General features: G+C 47.9%; 1 protein-coding gene across 1 annotated transcript in view; it reads right to left on the reverse strand.

Moving 5' to 3' along the window:
• Positions 1-13,938, reverse strand: part of LOC110502133 (pyruvate dehydrogenase protein X component, mitochondrial-like) — a 45,733-nt gene that overhangs the window by 28,442 nt on the left and 3,353 nt on the right. Inside the window, exon 2 of the mRNA XM_036934247.1 lies at positions 9,051-9,239. Within this exon, the coding sequence (XP_036790142.1) occupies positions 9,051-9,239 (189 nt within the window). The remainder of the gene's footprint in view (positions 1-9,050; positions 9,240-13,938) is intronic.

Here is a 13,938-nt window from a genome sequence, read left to right on the forward strand (position 1 = left end):
ACCGATGCAGTTGTTAATAAACACACCGAATCAGCGTATTCGTCAATGTTGTTGTTCGCCGCAATGCGGAACATATCCCAGTCTACGTGATCGAGGCAATCCGATTGGTCGGACCACCGTTGAACAGACCTGAGCACGGGTGCTTCCTGTTTAAGTTTCTGTCTATAGGCTGGGAGCAACAAAATGGAGTCGTGGTCAGCTTTTCCGAAGGGAGGGCGGGGGAGGGCCTTATATGCATTGCGAAGTTTGAATAACAGTGGTCTAGGGTTTTGCCAGCCCTGGTAGCACAATCGATATGCTGATAGAATTTGGGGAGCCTTGTTTTCAGATTAGCCTTGTTAAAATATTTGCCTACAATAAATGCAGCCTCTGGATATGTGGTTTCCAGTTTACATAGAGTCCAATGAAGTTCTTTCAGGGCCATCGATGTGTCTGCTCGGGGGGGAATATACACGACTGTGATTATGATTGAAGAGAATTCTCTTGGTATATAATGCGGTCGGCATTTGATTGTGAGGAATTCTAAGTCAGGTGAACAAAAGGACTTGAGTTCTTATACACCACGTCTCGTTAATCATAAGGCATACACCCCCGCCCTTCTTCTTACCAGAGAGATGCTTGTTTCTGTCGGCGCGATGAGTGAAGAAACCAGGTGGCTGTACTGACTCAGATAGCGTGTCTCGAGTGAGCCATGTTTCCGTGAAACAACGAACGTTACAGGTCTCGGATGTCTCTCTGGAATGCTAACCTTGCTTACATTGGCGAGTAGTACGCTCGGGAGCAGTGCGCGACCGCTCTGTCTTCCCCTTCTAAGGAGTCATTGTTTTCGGTCTTATGCGTGGTACGCACCCAGGGCTGATGCGTCATGAAATTTAGTCACCCGGTGATTGTCAAGCAAATAACTGCCAGTCTCACGGTAATTGATTGTTAATTAACATAAACACTTCCAGCATCTCCTGGATGCCATGCATAGCCTACAAGCCATTGATGCAGACCTCTAGAACATCTACATTTTAAAAAGTCCAATACATCCACTTAATACAGCCTACACCTTCACAATAAATACATTTAATTTTAATTTTAGACAGGTCTAAAGAAACATGATAGGAAGAAAATGTAATCTATTTCAGAACAGAATAGCATACTTTGAATCGTCCTTATGTTAAGCCCTGATATGGCTACTGCATATGTCTGTGGGCTACACTGGTTCATTTAGCAGACAAGATTTGCTTAGAATTCCATGGCATTATTTTTTATTATTTTATAGTATGAAGAACACAACTGAACATAGCTGAATAAAATAGAAAGAATATTTTCTCCAAAGTGCGCACATTTCGCTATTTTGTGTTGAGCGGATAACAAATAAATTTGGGTGACAAAATAACCAATAAACTGTATGTCACGTTCTGACCTCTATTTCTGTTGTTTTGTATTTATTTAGTATGGTCAGGGCGTGAGTTGGGTGGGCAGTCTATGTTTGTTTTTCTATGTTTTGGGGCATTTCTATGTTTTCGGCCTAGTATGGTTCTCAATCAGAGGCAGGTGTCATTAGTTGTCTCTGATTGAGAATCATACTTAGGTAGCCTGGGTTTCACTGTGTGTTTGTGGGTGATTGTTCCTGTCACTGTGTTTGTTGTCACAGGATAGGCTGTATAGGTTTTCACGTTCCTTTTGTAGATTTGAGTTATTTCATGTATCGTTCAGTTTTCCATTAAAGAACATGAATAACCACCACGCTGCTTTTTGGTCCGCTTCTCCTCCTACAGACGAACGTCGTTACAGAATCACCCACCTACCAAGGACCAAGCGACGTGGTAAACAGAGGCAGCAGCAACAGCAGCAGCAGGAGAAGCGACTGGTGCAGCAGGAGCAACAGCAGCAGCAGCAAAAGCAGCAGCAGGAGGAGCAACAGCAGCAGCAGCAAAATCAGCAGTGGGAGAGGCTGCACTACTTGGAGAGATGGACTTGGGAGGAGATTCTAGATGGGAAAGGACCCTGGGCAGAGCCAGGAGAATATTGCCGCCCCAAGGCCGAGCTGGAGGCAGCAAAAGCAGAGAGGCGGCATTATGAGGAACTAGCACGGCAGAGCGGATGGAAGCCCGAGAGTCACCCCCAAAAATTTATTGGGGGGGGCACAGGGGGAGTGTGGCAGAGTCAGGAGTCAGACCTGAGCCAACTCCCCCCGTTTATCGTGAGGAGCCAAGGAGGAGCTCAGAACCAGAGCTGGTGTTGGAGGTGAGCGAAGCAGAGACTGTGAAGGAGTTAATGGGGAAATTGGAGGAGAGTGATATGAGGGACTTGCTGGTTTGGTGCATGAGGCACGACATTCGCCCGACGGAGCGTGTCAGGGATTTAATGGCACCGGGGTCAGCTCTCCATACTCATCCTGAGGTGCGTGCGAGGGGTCTGGTGAAGACTGTGCCAGCCTCACGCACCAGGCCTCCTGTGCATCTCCCTAGCCTTGCACGTCCTGTGCCATCTCAGCACTACAGTGCTCCTAGCAGTGCTAACTGTGGCGGGCGTGGTGCTGGTCAGGCACCGTGTTATGCAGTTGTGCGCACGGTGTCCCCAGTACGCGTGCTTAGCCCGGTGCGCTACATCCCAGCTCCCCACATCTGCCGGGCTAGGGTGAAGATCCAGCCAGGGCGGTTGGTGCCAGCCCTGCTCTCAAGATCTCCAGTACGCCTTCACGGCCCGGTCTATCCGTCACCACCTCCACGCACCAGCCCTCCGGTGGCAGCCCCCCGTACCAGGCTGTCTCTCCGGCCCATCCTTACAGGGGCTTCCTCCTCTCCAGCGCTGCCGGAGCCTCCCACCTGTCCGGCGCCTCTGCCGGAGCCTCCCGCCTGTCCGGCGCCTCTGCCGGAGCCTCCCGCCTGTCCGGCGCCGCTGCCGGAGCCTCCCGCCTGTCCGGCGCCGCTGCCGGAGCCTCCCGCCTGTCCGGCGCCTCTGCCGGAGCCTCCCGCCTGTCCGGCGCCTCTGCCGGAGCCTCCCGCCTGTCCGGCGCCTCTGCCGGAGCCTCCCGCCTGTCCGGCGCCGCTGCCGGAGCCTCCCGCCTGTCCGGCGGCGCTGCCGGAGCCTCCCGCCTGTCCGGCGCCGCTGCCGGAGCCTCCCGCCTGTCCGGCGCCGCTGCCGGAGCCTCCCGCCTGTCCGGCGCCGCTGCCGGAGCCTCCCCCCTGTCCGGCGCCGCTGCCGGAGCCTCCCCCCTGTCCGGCGCTGCTGCCGGAGCCTCCCGCCTGTCCGGCGCCGCTGCCGGAGCCTCCCCCCTGTCCGGCGCCGCTGCCGGAGCCTCCCCCCTGTCCGGCGCCGCTGCCGGAGCCTCCCCCCTGTCCGGCGCCGCTGCCGAGCCTCCCCCCTGTCCGGCGCCGCTGCCGGAGCCTCCCGCCTGTCCGGCGCCGCTGCCGGAGTCTCCCGCCTCTCCGGCGCTACCAGGGCCTTCCTCTTCTCCAGCGTTGCCGGAGCTTCCCGTCTGCCCAGCGCCAGCTGAGCTTCCCGTCTGCCCAGCGCCAGCTGAGCTTCCCGTCTGCCCAGCGGCGCCAGCGCCGCCCGTCTGCCCAGCGCCGCCAGCGCCGCCCGTCTGCCCAGCGCCGCCAGCGCCGCCCGTCTGCCAGGGGCCGCCAGTGCCGCCAGTCAGCCAGGGGCCGCCAGTGCCGCCAGTCAGCCAGGGGCCGCCAGTGCCGCCAGTCAGCCAGGGGCCGCCAGTGCCGCCAGTCAGCCAGGGGCCGCCAGTGCCGCCAGTCAGCCAGGGGCCGCCAGTGCCGCCAGTCAGCCAGGGGCCGCCCGAGCAGCTGCCCCTCTGTCCAGAGCAGCTGTCGCCCCTCTGTCCCAAGCTGCTGCCGCCCCTCTGTCCCGAGCAGCTGCCCCTCTGTCCCGAGCAGCTATCGCCCCTCTGTCCCGAGCTGCTATCGCCCCTCTGTCCCGAGCTGCTATCGCCCCTCTGTCCCGAGCTGCTATCGCCCCTCTGTCCCGAGCTGCTATCGCCCCTCTGTCCCGAGCTGCTATCGCCCCTCTGTCCCGAGCTGCTATCGCCCCTCTGTCCCGAGCAGCTGCCCCTCTGTCCCGAGCAGCTGCTTCACCTCTGTCCCGAGCTGCCCCTCTGTCCCGAGCAGCCCCTCTGTCCAGTGGTGTCATTGAGAGGGGTGGCCATGGTGAGTAAGCCAGGGAGGCGGACAATAAGGCGGACTAAGACAATGGTGAAGTGGGGTCCGCGTCCCGCGCCAGAGCCGCCACCGCGGACAGACGCCCACCCAGACCCTCCCCTATAGGTCAAGGTTTTGCGGCCGGAGTCCGCACCTTTGGGGGGGGGGTACTGTCACGTTCTGACCACTATTTCTGTTGTTTTGTATTTATTTAGTATGGTCAGGGCGTGAGTTGGGTGGGCAGTCTATGTTTGTTTTTCTATGTTTTGGGGCATTTCTATGTTTTCGGCCTAGTATGGTTCTCAATCAGAGGCAGGTGTCATTAGTTGTCTCTGATTGAGAATCATACTTAGGTAGCCTGGGTTTCACTGTGTGTTTGTGGGTTATTGTTCCTGTCACTGTTTGTTGTCACAGGATAGGCTGTATAGGTTTTCACGTTCCGTTTGTTGTTTTGTAGATTTGAGTTATTTCATGTATCGTTCAGTTTTCCACCTTTTGAGGGCATGGCAGATTTACGCCCCCTTTGGAGAAATTGGGTACCCCTAGTAAACTGAAAAAAAAAAATATTAAAAATTGCTAATATATGCATATAATAATTATTATTGGATAGAAAACACTCTAAAGCTTCTAAAACCGTTGGAATTATGTCTGTAAGTATAGCAGAACTCACAGGGCATGCATTCTTCCAAACTAGTTTTTGTGGCCATGAAAGTTGGAGCAACTTTGACGTCATGCCCCCACCCTTCCCGACCACTTATGGATCTGGGGACACTTTCCATCTCTTCCACTAGATGTCCTCTTTCTTTGGAGCGTTCAATCGTTCAAATCGCGCGAGAATTGGCCCTATAGGAGTGATTGGAGTAAGTGTCGCGATAAAAAAACCTGTGCGTTAGGGCGCGAATTGGTCACAGCCATTCCTTTGTTCCAGCACTCCTGGGAAGAGCAAACGATGCCCGGTTGAATTGAAGTTTGTTTTGCACGTCTAAAACATCATAAAGCTTGCTTCTGCACTTAGTTTGACCTGTTTAGTCGACATATAATGTGTAATTTTGAAGTTTTGATGCGCAACTTATCCGGACCGGAGGACGTTTTGGGTGCATTTCAGCTGATGTTATTAGCAGTAGCTAATACAAAGACGCAAGACTTGAAACCAAACGATGTATTGGGTAAGTATGAACCCTTCCAGAACATTCTGAACGAAGACCATCGAAGGTAAGGGAATATTTATGCTTAAATCTGTGTTTCTGTTGACTCCAACATTACGTGGAAATGTAGCTTGGAACTGAGCGCTGCCTCAGCATATGAAATAGTGTGCGATTTCTGTAACGTTAAAAATAAATCTAACACAGCGGTTGCATAAAGAAGCAGTGTATCTTTCTAAAGAACATGAATAACCACCACGCTGCTTTTTGGTCCGCTTCTCCTCCTACAGACGAACGTCGTTACACTGTAACCGAGCATGTTTTTAACAAAGGACACATAAAACCATCGCACATCACAGCCTATCAAATGTCAAGGTAAGCATGGAGAGGGATTAGGTTTCCTTCACCTGGTCATCTCCCTTCACTAAAGTAGGCTAAATACTTTGCTGCATTGTTTACCCTAGGTGAACTTTCCTCATACAGTATCTCCTTACACTCTCTCTTTCACAGACACACACACACGTGTACAAACACGACTAACAAACAAAATGACACACGGAAGCACACAGACACGCACGCACACACATCTCTCAAAACATATGGTCTGCGTTTCTATGGCCACCAGTGAGCTCCAGAGACTGGGTTGCCATGGAGACAGCTGTGTCTTAATGAGATTCCCCAGCAGGGTATGAGGTGGGAAATGAGAACGTTCCATCAGACCCACGTGACAGCAGGTGGCCATTAGAAACGTGTGTGTCTGTGTGTGCGCAGTTTCACAGCTTCCTCTTGTGTGAGCCCACCCACATAACAGGGTTAAAGTACCTTGCAACTCCTTTACTTTTTCAAATTCTGTCACTTCCCTCACTAACTTCATACCTTGCTGGCTCTTTCTCTCATCCTTTCAGTCACGCTGTCACTCTTGGTTTTCTGAAGTAACAAATTGTCAGCTCTGCATTTTCCAATAATGTGTGTGCTTATTTCTGAGGTGAGCATCAGATTTAATCTGGCCTCTTATTGATAGTACCTGGAAGTTCTTTGAACTGCACAGCTTTCTATCCCCCACCACCACCCCTAGTAAAAATCATTGTCATCCTGGGACATGAATGTTTGTCTCAAACGGACAGGTCATAATTTCCTCCTCAGAGATATCTGCACTCTTTCATTGACCTTGTTCAGTGTTGTATAACACATACAGTGAGTATTACAAACATTAGGAAAACCTTCCTGATATTGAGGTACACCCCTCCTCCCCTCCGTTTGCCCTCAGAACAGCCTCAATGTGTCAGGGCATGGACTGTACAAGGTATCGAAAGCAGGAATGCTGGCCCATGACTCCAATGCATCCCACAGTTCTGTCAAGTAGGCTGCATGTCCATTGGGTGGTGGACCATTCTTAATACACACGAGAAACTGTTGAGCATGAAAAACACAGCAGCATTGCAGTTCTTGACACAAACCGGTGCACCTGTCACCAAGAAGGCTTAAAAATAATTTCAACCTGTCTCCTCCCCTTCATCTACACTGATTGAAGTGGATTTAACAAGTGACATCAATAAGGGATCATAGCTTTCACCTGGTCTGTTTTGGAAAGCGCTTGCGTTCTTAATGTTTGTACACTCAGTATATACCTCCCAGTGCCCACACTCTGTACTTACACGATAATGATATGATCGTCTGCCACGTAGCTAGATTAGAATAGGGGAATCATGTACACCATATTCATTACATTACTATCTGCAACATTTGGAACATTTCTCTACCCTGAACACAGCTTGTGTGAACTACTCACTCCTTGGTGACGATACACGTGTCCAGTGGGTGTGGCCAGCTGGGGATCTAGACCGTGTGTGTCTAGACCGTGTGCTGCCGAGATCAGTCACAACCTGAGGGGAGAAGACAAAACACACACAGAAAGACAGGGACCGAGGGACACACACGAAGTTAGTCTCACCGTAATGTTCTGATTGGTCAGAGAAAATTCTATTGTATTAGGATCTCTTTTAGTCCTCATTTGTAATAATCTTCCAAGAGTCCTTAAACATACAAATTCAATGTATAATCCAAATACATTTTAACATACACTGTATATACAAAAGTATGTGGACACCCCTTCAAATGAGTGAATTCTGCTCTTTCAGTCACACCTGCTGCTGAAAGGTGTATAAAGTTGAGCACACAGTCATGTAATCTCCATAGACAAACATTGGCCGGAGAATGGCCTTTTTGATGAGCTCAGCTACTTTCAATGTGGCACCATCATAGGATGCCACCTTTCTAACAAGTCAGTTCATCAACTTTCAGCCCTGCTAGAGCTGCCCCGGTCGACTGTAAGTGCTGTTATTGTGAAGTGGAAACTTCTAGGAGAAACGACGGATCAACCGCAAAGTGGTAAGATCACAGAACGGGACCTCCAAGTGCTGAAGCACGTAGCGCCTAATATTTGTCTGTCCTCGGATGCAACACTCACTACTGAGTTCCAAACAGCCTCTGGAAGCAACATCAGCACAAGAACTGTTCATCAGGAGCTTGATGAAACACGTTTCCATGGCTGAGCAGCCGCACACAAACCTTGGATCACCATGCGCAATGCCAAGCCTCAGCTGAAGTGGTGTAAAGCTCACCGCATAGTTCCCTGGAGCAGTGGAAATGTGTTCTCTGGAGTGATGAATCACACCTCACCATCTGGCAGTCCGACGGATGAATCGGAGTATGGCGGATGTCAGGAGAACACCACCTGCCCAAACCATAGCACCAACTGTAAAATTTGGTGGAGGAGGAATAATGGTCTGGGGCTGTTTTTCATGGTTCGGGCTAGACCCCTTAGTTCCAGTGAAGGGAAATCTTAAGGCCACAGCATTCAATGACATTCTAGATGATTCTGTGCTTCCAACGTTGTGGCAAAAGTTGGGGGAAGGCCCTTTCCTGTTTCAGCATGACAATGCCTCCATGCACAAGCGAGGTCCTAACTGAAATGGTTTGTCGAGATTGGTGTGGAAGAACTTGACTGGCCTGCACAGAGGCCTATCTCTATCTCAACCCTATCGAATACCTAGATGAATTGCAACGCGGACTGCGAACCAGGCATAATCGCCCAACATTAGTGCCTGACCTCAATAATGCTTGTGGCTGAATGGAAGCAAATCACCGTAGCAATGTTCCAAACATCTAGTGGAAAGCTTTCCCTGGAGAGTGGAGGCTGTTATAGTAGGGTAGACCAACTCCATATTAATGCCCATGATGTTGGAATGAGAGGTGTCCACATACATTGTGATACTGTATAACGCACTGTTACAAACAGACATAATACACTGACATATTGACCAGATAAATACTCGACAGTCTGAAAATATAGATTGGTTCCTACATCTACCATAGTCATGCACAACCTTCCAATGTATTATATTGTAAAGGTTCTAAAGTAGAAAAAGAAGGAAGGAAGCGCTGCTAAGGTAGACAATAGTAGGTTTTGGTGGACAGAAGGTGCTCTTTGGTATATTTGTCATCAAAAAGAAGGGAGGACCAAGGCACTCTTTACATAATTAATTAAAACTGCCTTAATTTGTATTGGAGCCGAAACGCATCTGTTTTTCAATCTTTGTTTCCAAAGACTGTAGCTATGTATTCTAACTTTATCTGGTCAGGAAAAAGAGGATAGGCTTCAGCTCTAGTCTAGTTCCTCTGGAGTTTTTTTTTGTTACCAATGAGGCAGCTGCTTGCTCTTTAGGGGTTCATGCCAAGGAGGTGAGACTCAAAGTCCTGTGGGGGCTACTCTGGGGGGAGGTAGTGGGGGTGCAGAGGGGGCCATCTGAGGGGGAGGGGCTGCAGCTGCAGGAGGAGGAGCCTGGGTGAGCACGGCTACCCCAGGGGGAGGGATCTCCACCGTCTTCCAGTCCTCCCCTTCCTCCACCATGAGGGCGATCAGAGTCCCCAGATGCACTGCAGGACTGCCCTCCTCCATCTGTGGGAAGACAGAGACACACTTAAAATAATAATCACTTCATCAGATTGCATTTGATTTGACTGCTCAAGAAGACTGAGGAGAGGGGGAGAAAGAGAGTGCACAAAATAACAAGTAAAATAATGAAAAAGGAAGAAGAGCACTAGGGAGAAGAAAGAAGGGAGAATGAGTGAGAAACTAAAGAGGGAGAGGCCAAATGATAGGAAGAATGGAAAGAGAACAACCCAGGAGAGAGGGTTTTCAAAAGATGTGCACCTCGACACAACATTCAATACTGTTTCCAGAGGGACCACGGGCAGACCCTTCAATTCGCTGTGCGTCCATCCCCACTGCCTACTCTATCTACTTCATTTCCCCTTGCCGCTGTTCTATTCCAACAAAACACAAACAAGGGTAAAGACTAATAGAGGGGGGAATGGATTGCTTACAGTTTCTTAACCCCCCCTCCCATCGCACATTGATTCTCTCCCTCTCTCTAGCTATCCATTTCCCTTTCTAACAGAGTCAAAAAGGCACAGCATGGATGTCTCCTCCCCCCCACAGTCAGCTAGGTGTTTTTCCTCTGTCAATATTGATTAGTTCTAAATGATAGGGCTAGCACAATAGATGGGCCAGGGCTGCGACACTCCATGTATTTCCAAAAGGGATCCACTTACTGAGCTGTCATTCCTGCTAAAGGGCGTAGCTCTGTTTGCCAGATAGGAAGGAAAAATAAGACAGAAAGCACAACAACAGCTGTTGGCGAAAGGGAGAGCCGTCTCTTTTGATCATGGCGACGCAGAACTTGATCAGGAAGTTGGTTTCTGCGTTAGATCACACCACAAGCCCTTGTAACTGGCTGAATGTCAGTTGGTTTTGAACCATAAGACTTGGAGGAAAACCCACAGCTGTGACTTGTTCAGCCCCACCTCCTTCAAAGTGCCCAAAGGGTTGGCGTTTTTCTCAGTATGTCACATTCTGACATTAGTTCCCTTGTTTTTTGTCTTTGTTTTAGTATGGTCAGGGAGTTGGCATGGGCAGTCTATGTTTGTTTTTCTATGTTGGTTTTTGAGTTCAGCCTAGTATGGTTCTCAATCAGAGGCAGCTGTCAATTGTTGTCCCTGATTAGAGCTCTAGGGGCGCTATTTCATTTTTGGATAAAAAACGTTCCCGTTTTAAGCGCGATATTTTGTCACGAAAAGATGCTCGACTATGCATATTCTTGACAGTTTTGGAAAGAAAACACTCTGAAGTTTCAGAATCTGCAAAGATTTTGTCTGTAAGTGCCCCAGAACTCATTCTACAGGCGAAACCAAGATGATGCATCACCCAGGAATTAGCAGAATTTCTGAAGCTCTGTTTTCCATTCTCTCCTTATATGGCTGTGATTGCGCAACGAATGAGCCTACACTTTCTGTCGTTCGCCCAAGGTCTTAGCAGCATTGTGACGTATTTGTAGGCATATCATTGGAAGATTGACCATAAGAGACTACATTTTCCAAGTGTCCGCCTGGTGTCCTGCGTCGAATTCGGTTCGCAATTGCCAGCTGCTTCTACTTTACCATTTGATTCAGGGGAGAAAGCATGTGTCCAAGAACGATGTATCAATGAAGAGATATGTGAAAAACACCTTGATGATTGATTCTAAACAACGTTTGCCATGTTTTCAGTCGATATTATGGAGTTAATTTGGAAAAAAGTTTGCGTTTTGAGGACTGAATTTATGGATTTTTTTTGGTAGCCAAATGTGATGTATAAAACGGAGCTATTTCTAATACACAAGGAATCTTTTTGGAAAAACTGAGCATCTGCTATCTAACTGAGAGTATCCTCATTGAAAACATCAGAAGTTCTTCAAAGGTAAATGATTTTATTTGAAGGCTTTTATGTTTTTGTTAATGTTGCGTGCTGGATGCTAACGCTAATGCTAACGCTAAATGCTAACGCGAAATGCTAACTCTAGCTAGCTACTTTTACACAAATTATTGTTTTCCTATGGTTGAGAAGCATATTTTGAAAATCTGAGATGACAGTGTTGTTTACAAAAGGCTAAGCTTGAGAGATGGCATATTTATTTCATTTCATTTGCGATTTTCATAAATAGTTAACGTTGTGTTATGCTAATGAGCTTGCTGATAGATTTACACAATCCTGGATACAGGGGTTTTTTCATAGCTAAACGTGACGCAGAAAACGGAGCGATTTGTCCTAAACAAATAATCTTTCAGGAAAAACTGAACATTTGCTATCTGAGAGTCTCCTCATTGAAAACATCTGAAGTTCTTCAAAGGTAAATGATTTTTTTGAATGCTTTTCTGTTTTTTTGTGTAAATGTTGCCAGCTGAATGCTAATGCTAAATGCTACGTTAGCCATCAATACTGTTACACAAATGCTTGTTTTGCAATGGTTGAGAAGCATATTTTGAAAATCTGAGATGACAGTGTTGTTAACAAAAGGCTAAGCTTGAGAGCTAGCATATTTATTTCATTTCATTTGCGATTTTCATGAATAGTTAACGTTGCGTTATGGTAATGAGCTTGAGTCTGTATTCACGAACCCGGATCCGGGATGGGGAGATCAGAAAGGTTAACAGGTTTTAAGAATCACACTTAGGAAGCCTGGGTTTCACTTTTGGTTTGTGGGTGTTTGTTTCCGTGTGAGTGTTTGGGCCACACGGTACTGTTTCATTTTGTTCACATCATTTATTGTTTTGTTCCAGTGTTCAGTTTGTTTATTAAAAAGACATGAACACTTACTATGCTGCACCTTGGTCCTCCTCTCTATCTCCAGACGACACCCGTTACACAGTACAATACTAAAGATAAGCTTTAATATTGCAGATAGATTGTAGCTTCCATCAATGTTATTGTCGGTATCATTTCCAATCCCCCATATATTTATTTGTAAATATTTAGCACATTTTTTGGCAGGGGACTTGGGAATCTTTTAAAATACTTTTACTTATGTCTTATGTTGTACACTTCTTTTAATATACATTATTTTATTTCCAGTGAGTTGTTTTTACAATTTGTTTTACTTTTCAACACTGTTTGGGGTGGGGGGGAGGGGGGTGGCAATACAGTGCAATTGTGTTTATTTTTTATTATTGAACTGATTTCATCACCATTTTTTTGCAAGGGGGGTGTTGGGATTTTTTGTTTTATTGTTGTGACTTATCTTGTAAACTTTTAATATGATGTTTTATTTAATTAGAGATTGATATTATCATTTCTATTTTGCAAATAAAAACATGTTTATAGTCAACACTTGGCTTTTCCTTGAGGGTGACACATTGGCAGTCAGGATCTCTAGTCTCCACTAAGTGTTGCTAACACCACATAAAGTTCCCCTCATCCAACTGTCGGTAGAGAAACAATCTTTTTGCTGCTCAGAGATGAAACACCTATGTTCTTCTGCCTAACATGGAAGTGGCTGGAATCTTCAGAGGTGTAAGGAATATTAGGAGACTGAAACTAGGGATATACTGTAGCTGCTGGAAGGTGACCATTGGTGATCATCAGGTCCTGTTGGAAGGTGAACCTTCAGGCCCAGTCTGAGGTCCTGAGTGCTCTGCAGCAGGTTTTCATCAAAGATCTCTCTGTACTTCTCTACGTTCATCTTTCCCTCAATCATGACAAGTCTCCTTGTCCCTGTCGCTAAAAAACATCCCACAGCATGATGCTGCCACCACCATGCTTCACCGTAGGGATGATGCCAGGTTTCCTCCAGACGTGACGCTTGGCATTCAGGCCAAAGAGTTCCATCTTGGTTTCATCAGACCAGATAATCTTGTTTCTCATGGTCTGAGAGTCCTTTAGGTGCCTTTTGGCAAACTCCAAGCGGGCTGTCATGTACCTTTAACTGAGTGGCTTTCGTCTGGCCATTCTACCATAAAAGGCCTAAATTGGTGAAGTGCTGCAGAGATGGTTGTCCTTCTGGAAGGTTCTCCCATCTCCACAGAGGAGCTCTAAAGCTCTGTCAGAGTGACCATCGAGTTCTCGGTCAACTCATGGGTGAACAAGGAGTAAGGCAGAGTAATGACGAGACACCCCTGGGGTTGCCCTGTGTTAAGAGTCAATGTGGAGGAGGTGTTGTTGCCAATGTTCACAGCCTGTGGTTTTTCTGTCGGAAAGTTAAGGATCCAGTTGCGGAGGGTTGTGTCCAGATCCAGGGCACTGAGCTTGGTGTCAAGCTTCGATGGAACAATAGTGTTGAATGCTTAACTGTAGTCAATGAACAACATTCTCACATCGGTGTTCCTCTTGTCCAGATGTGTTACGGCCATGTGAATAGCGATAGAAATGGCATCTTTTGTGGATCTGTTGGAGCAGTAGACAAATTGGAGTGGGTCCAGTGTGCCTGGCATGCCTTGATCTGGGCCTTGACAAGCCGCTTGGAGCACTTCATGATGACTGAGGTGAGCGTGAGAGGGCGATAGTCATTTTGGCATGTCACCTTGTTTTTCTTGGGCACTGGGACAATGGTGGTCTCCTTAAAGCAGTTGGGGACTACAGCCTGAGACAGGGACAGGTTGAATATGTCAGAGAAGACGCCCCCAGCCGTTCAGCACACACTGAGGACGCGACCAGGGACGCCATATTGGCTGGCTGCTTTGTGAGTATTCACTCGAAAGTTTTCCTCATGTCAGCCTCGTAGAGTGAAAGCACCTGGTCGTCCGTAGCAGCGAGATTCTTCCTGGATGGATCGGTATTGTCTACC

The sequence above is a fragment of the Oncorhynchus mykiss genome, chromosome 2 (genome assembly GCF_013265735.2).
Source record: "Oncorhynchus mykiss isolate Arlee chromosome 2, USDA_OmykA_1.1, whole genome shotgun sequence".
Classification (NCBI taxonomy): domain Eukaryota; kingdom Metazoa; phylum Chordata; class Actinopteri; order Salmoniformes; family Salmonidae; genus Oncorhynchus; species Oncorhynchus mykiss.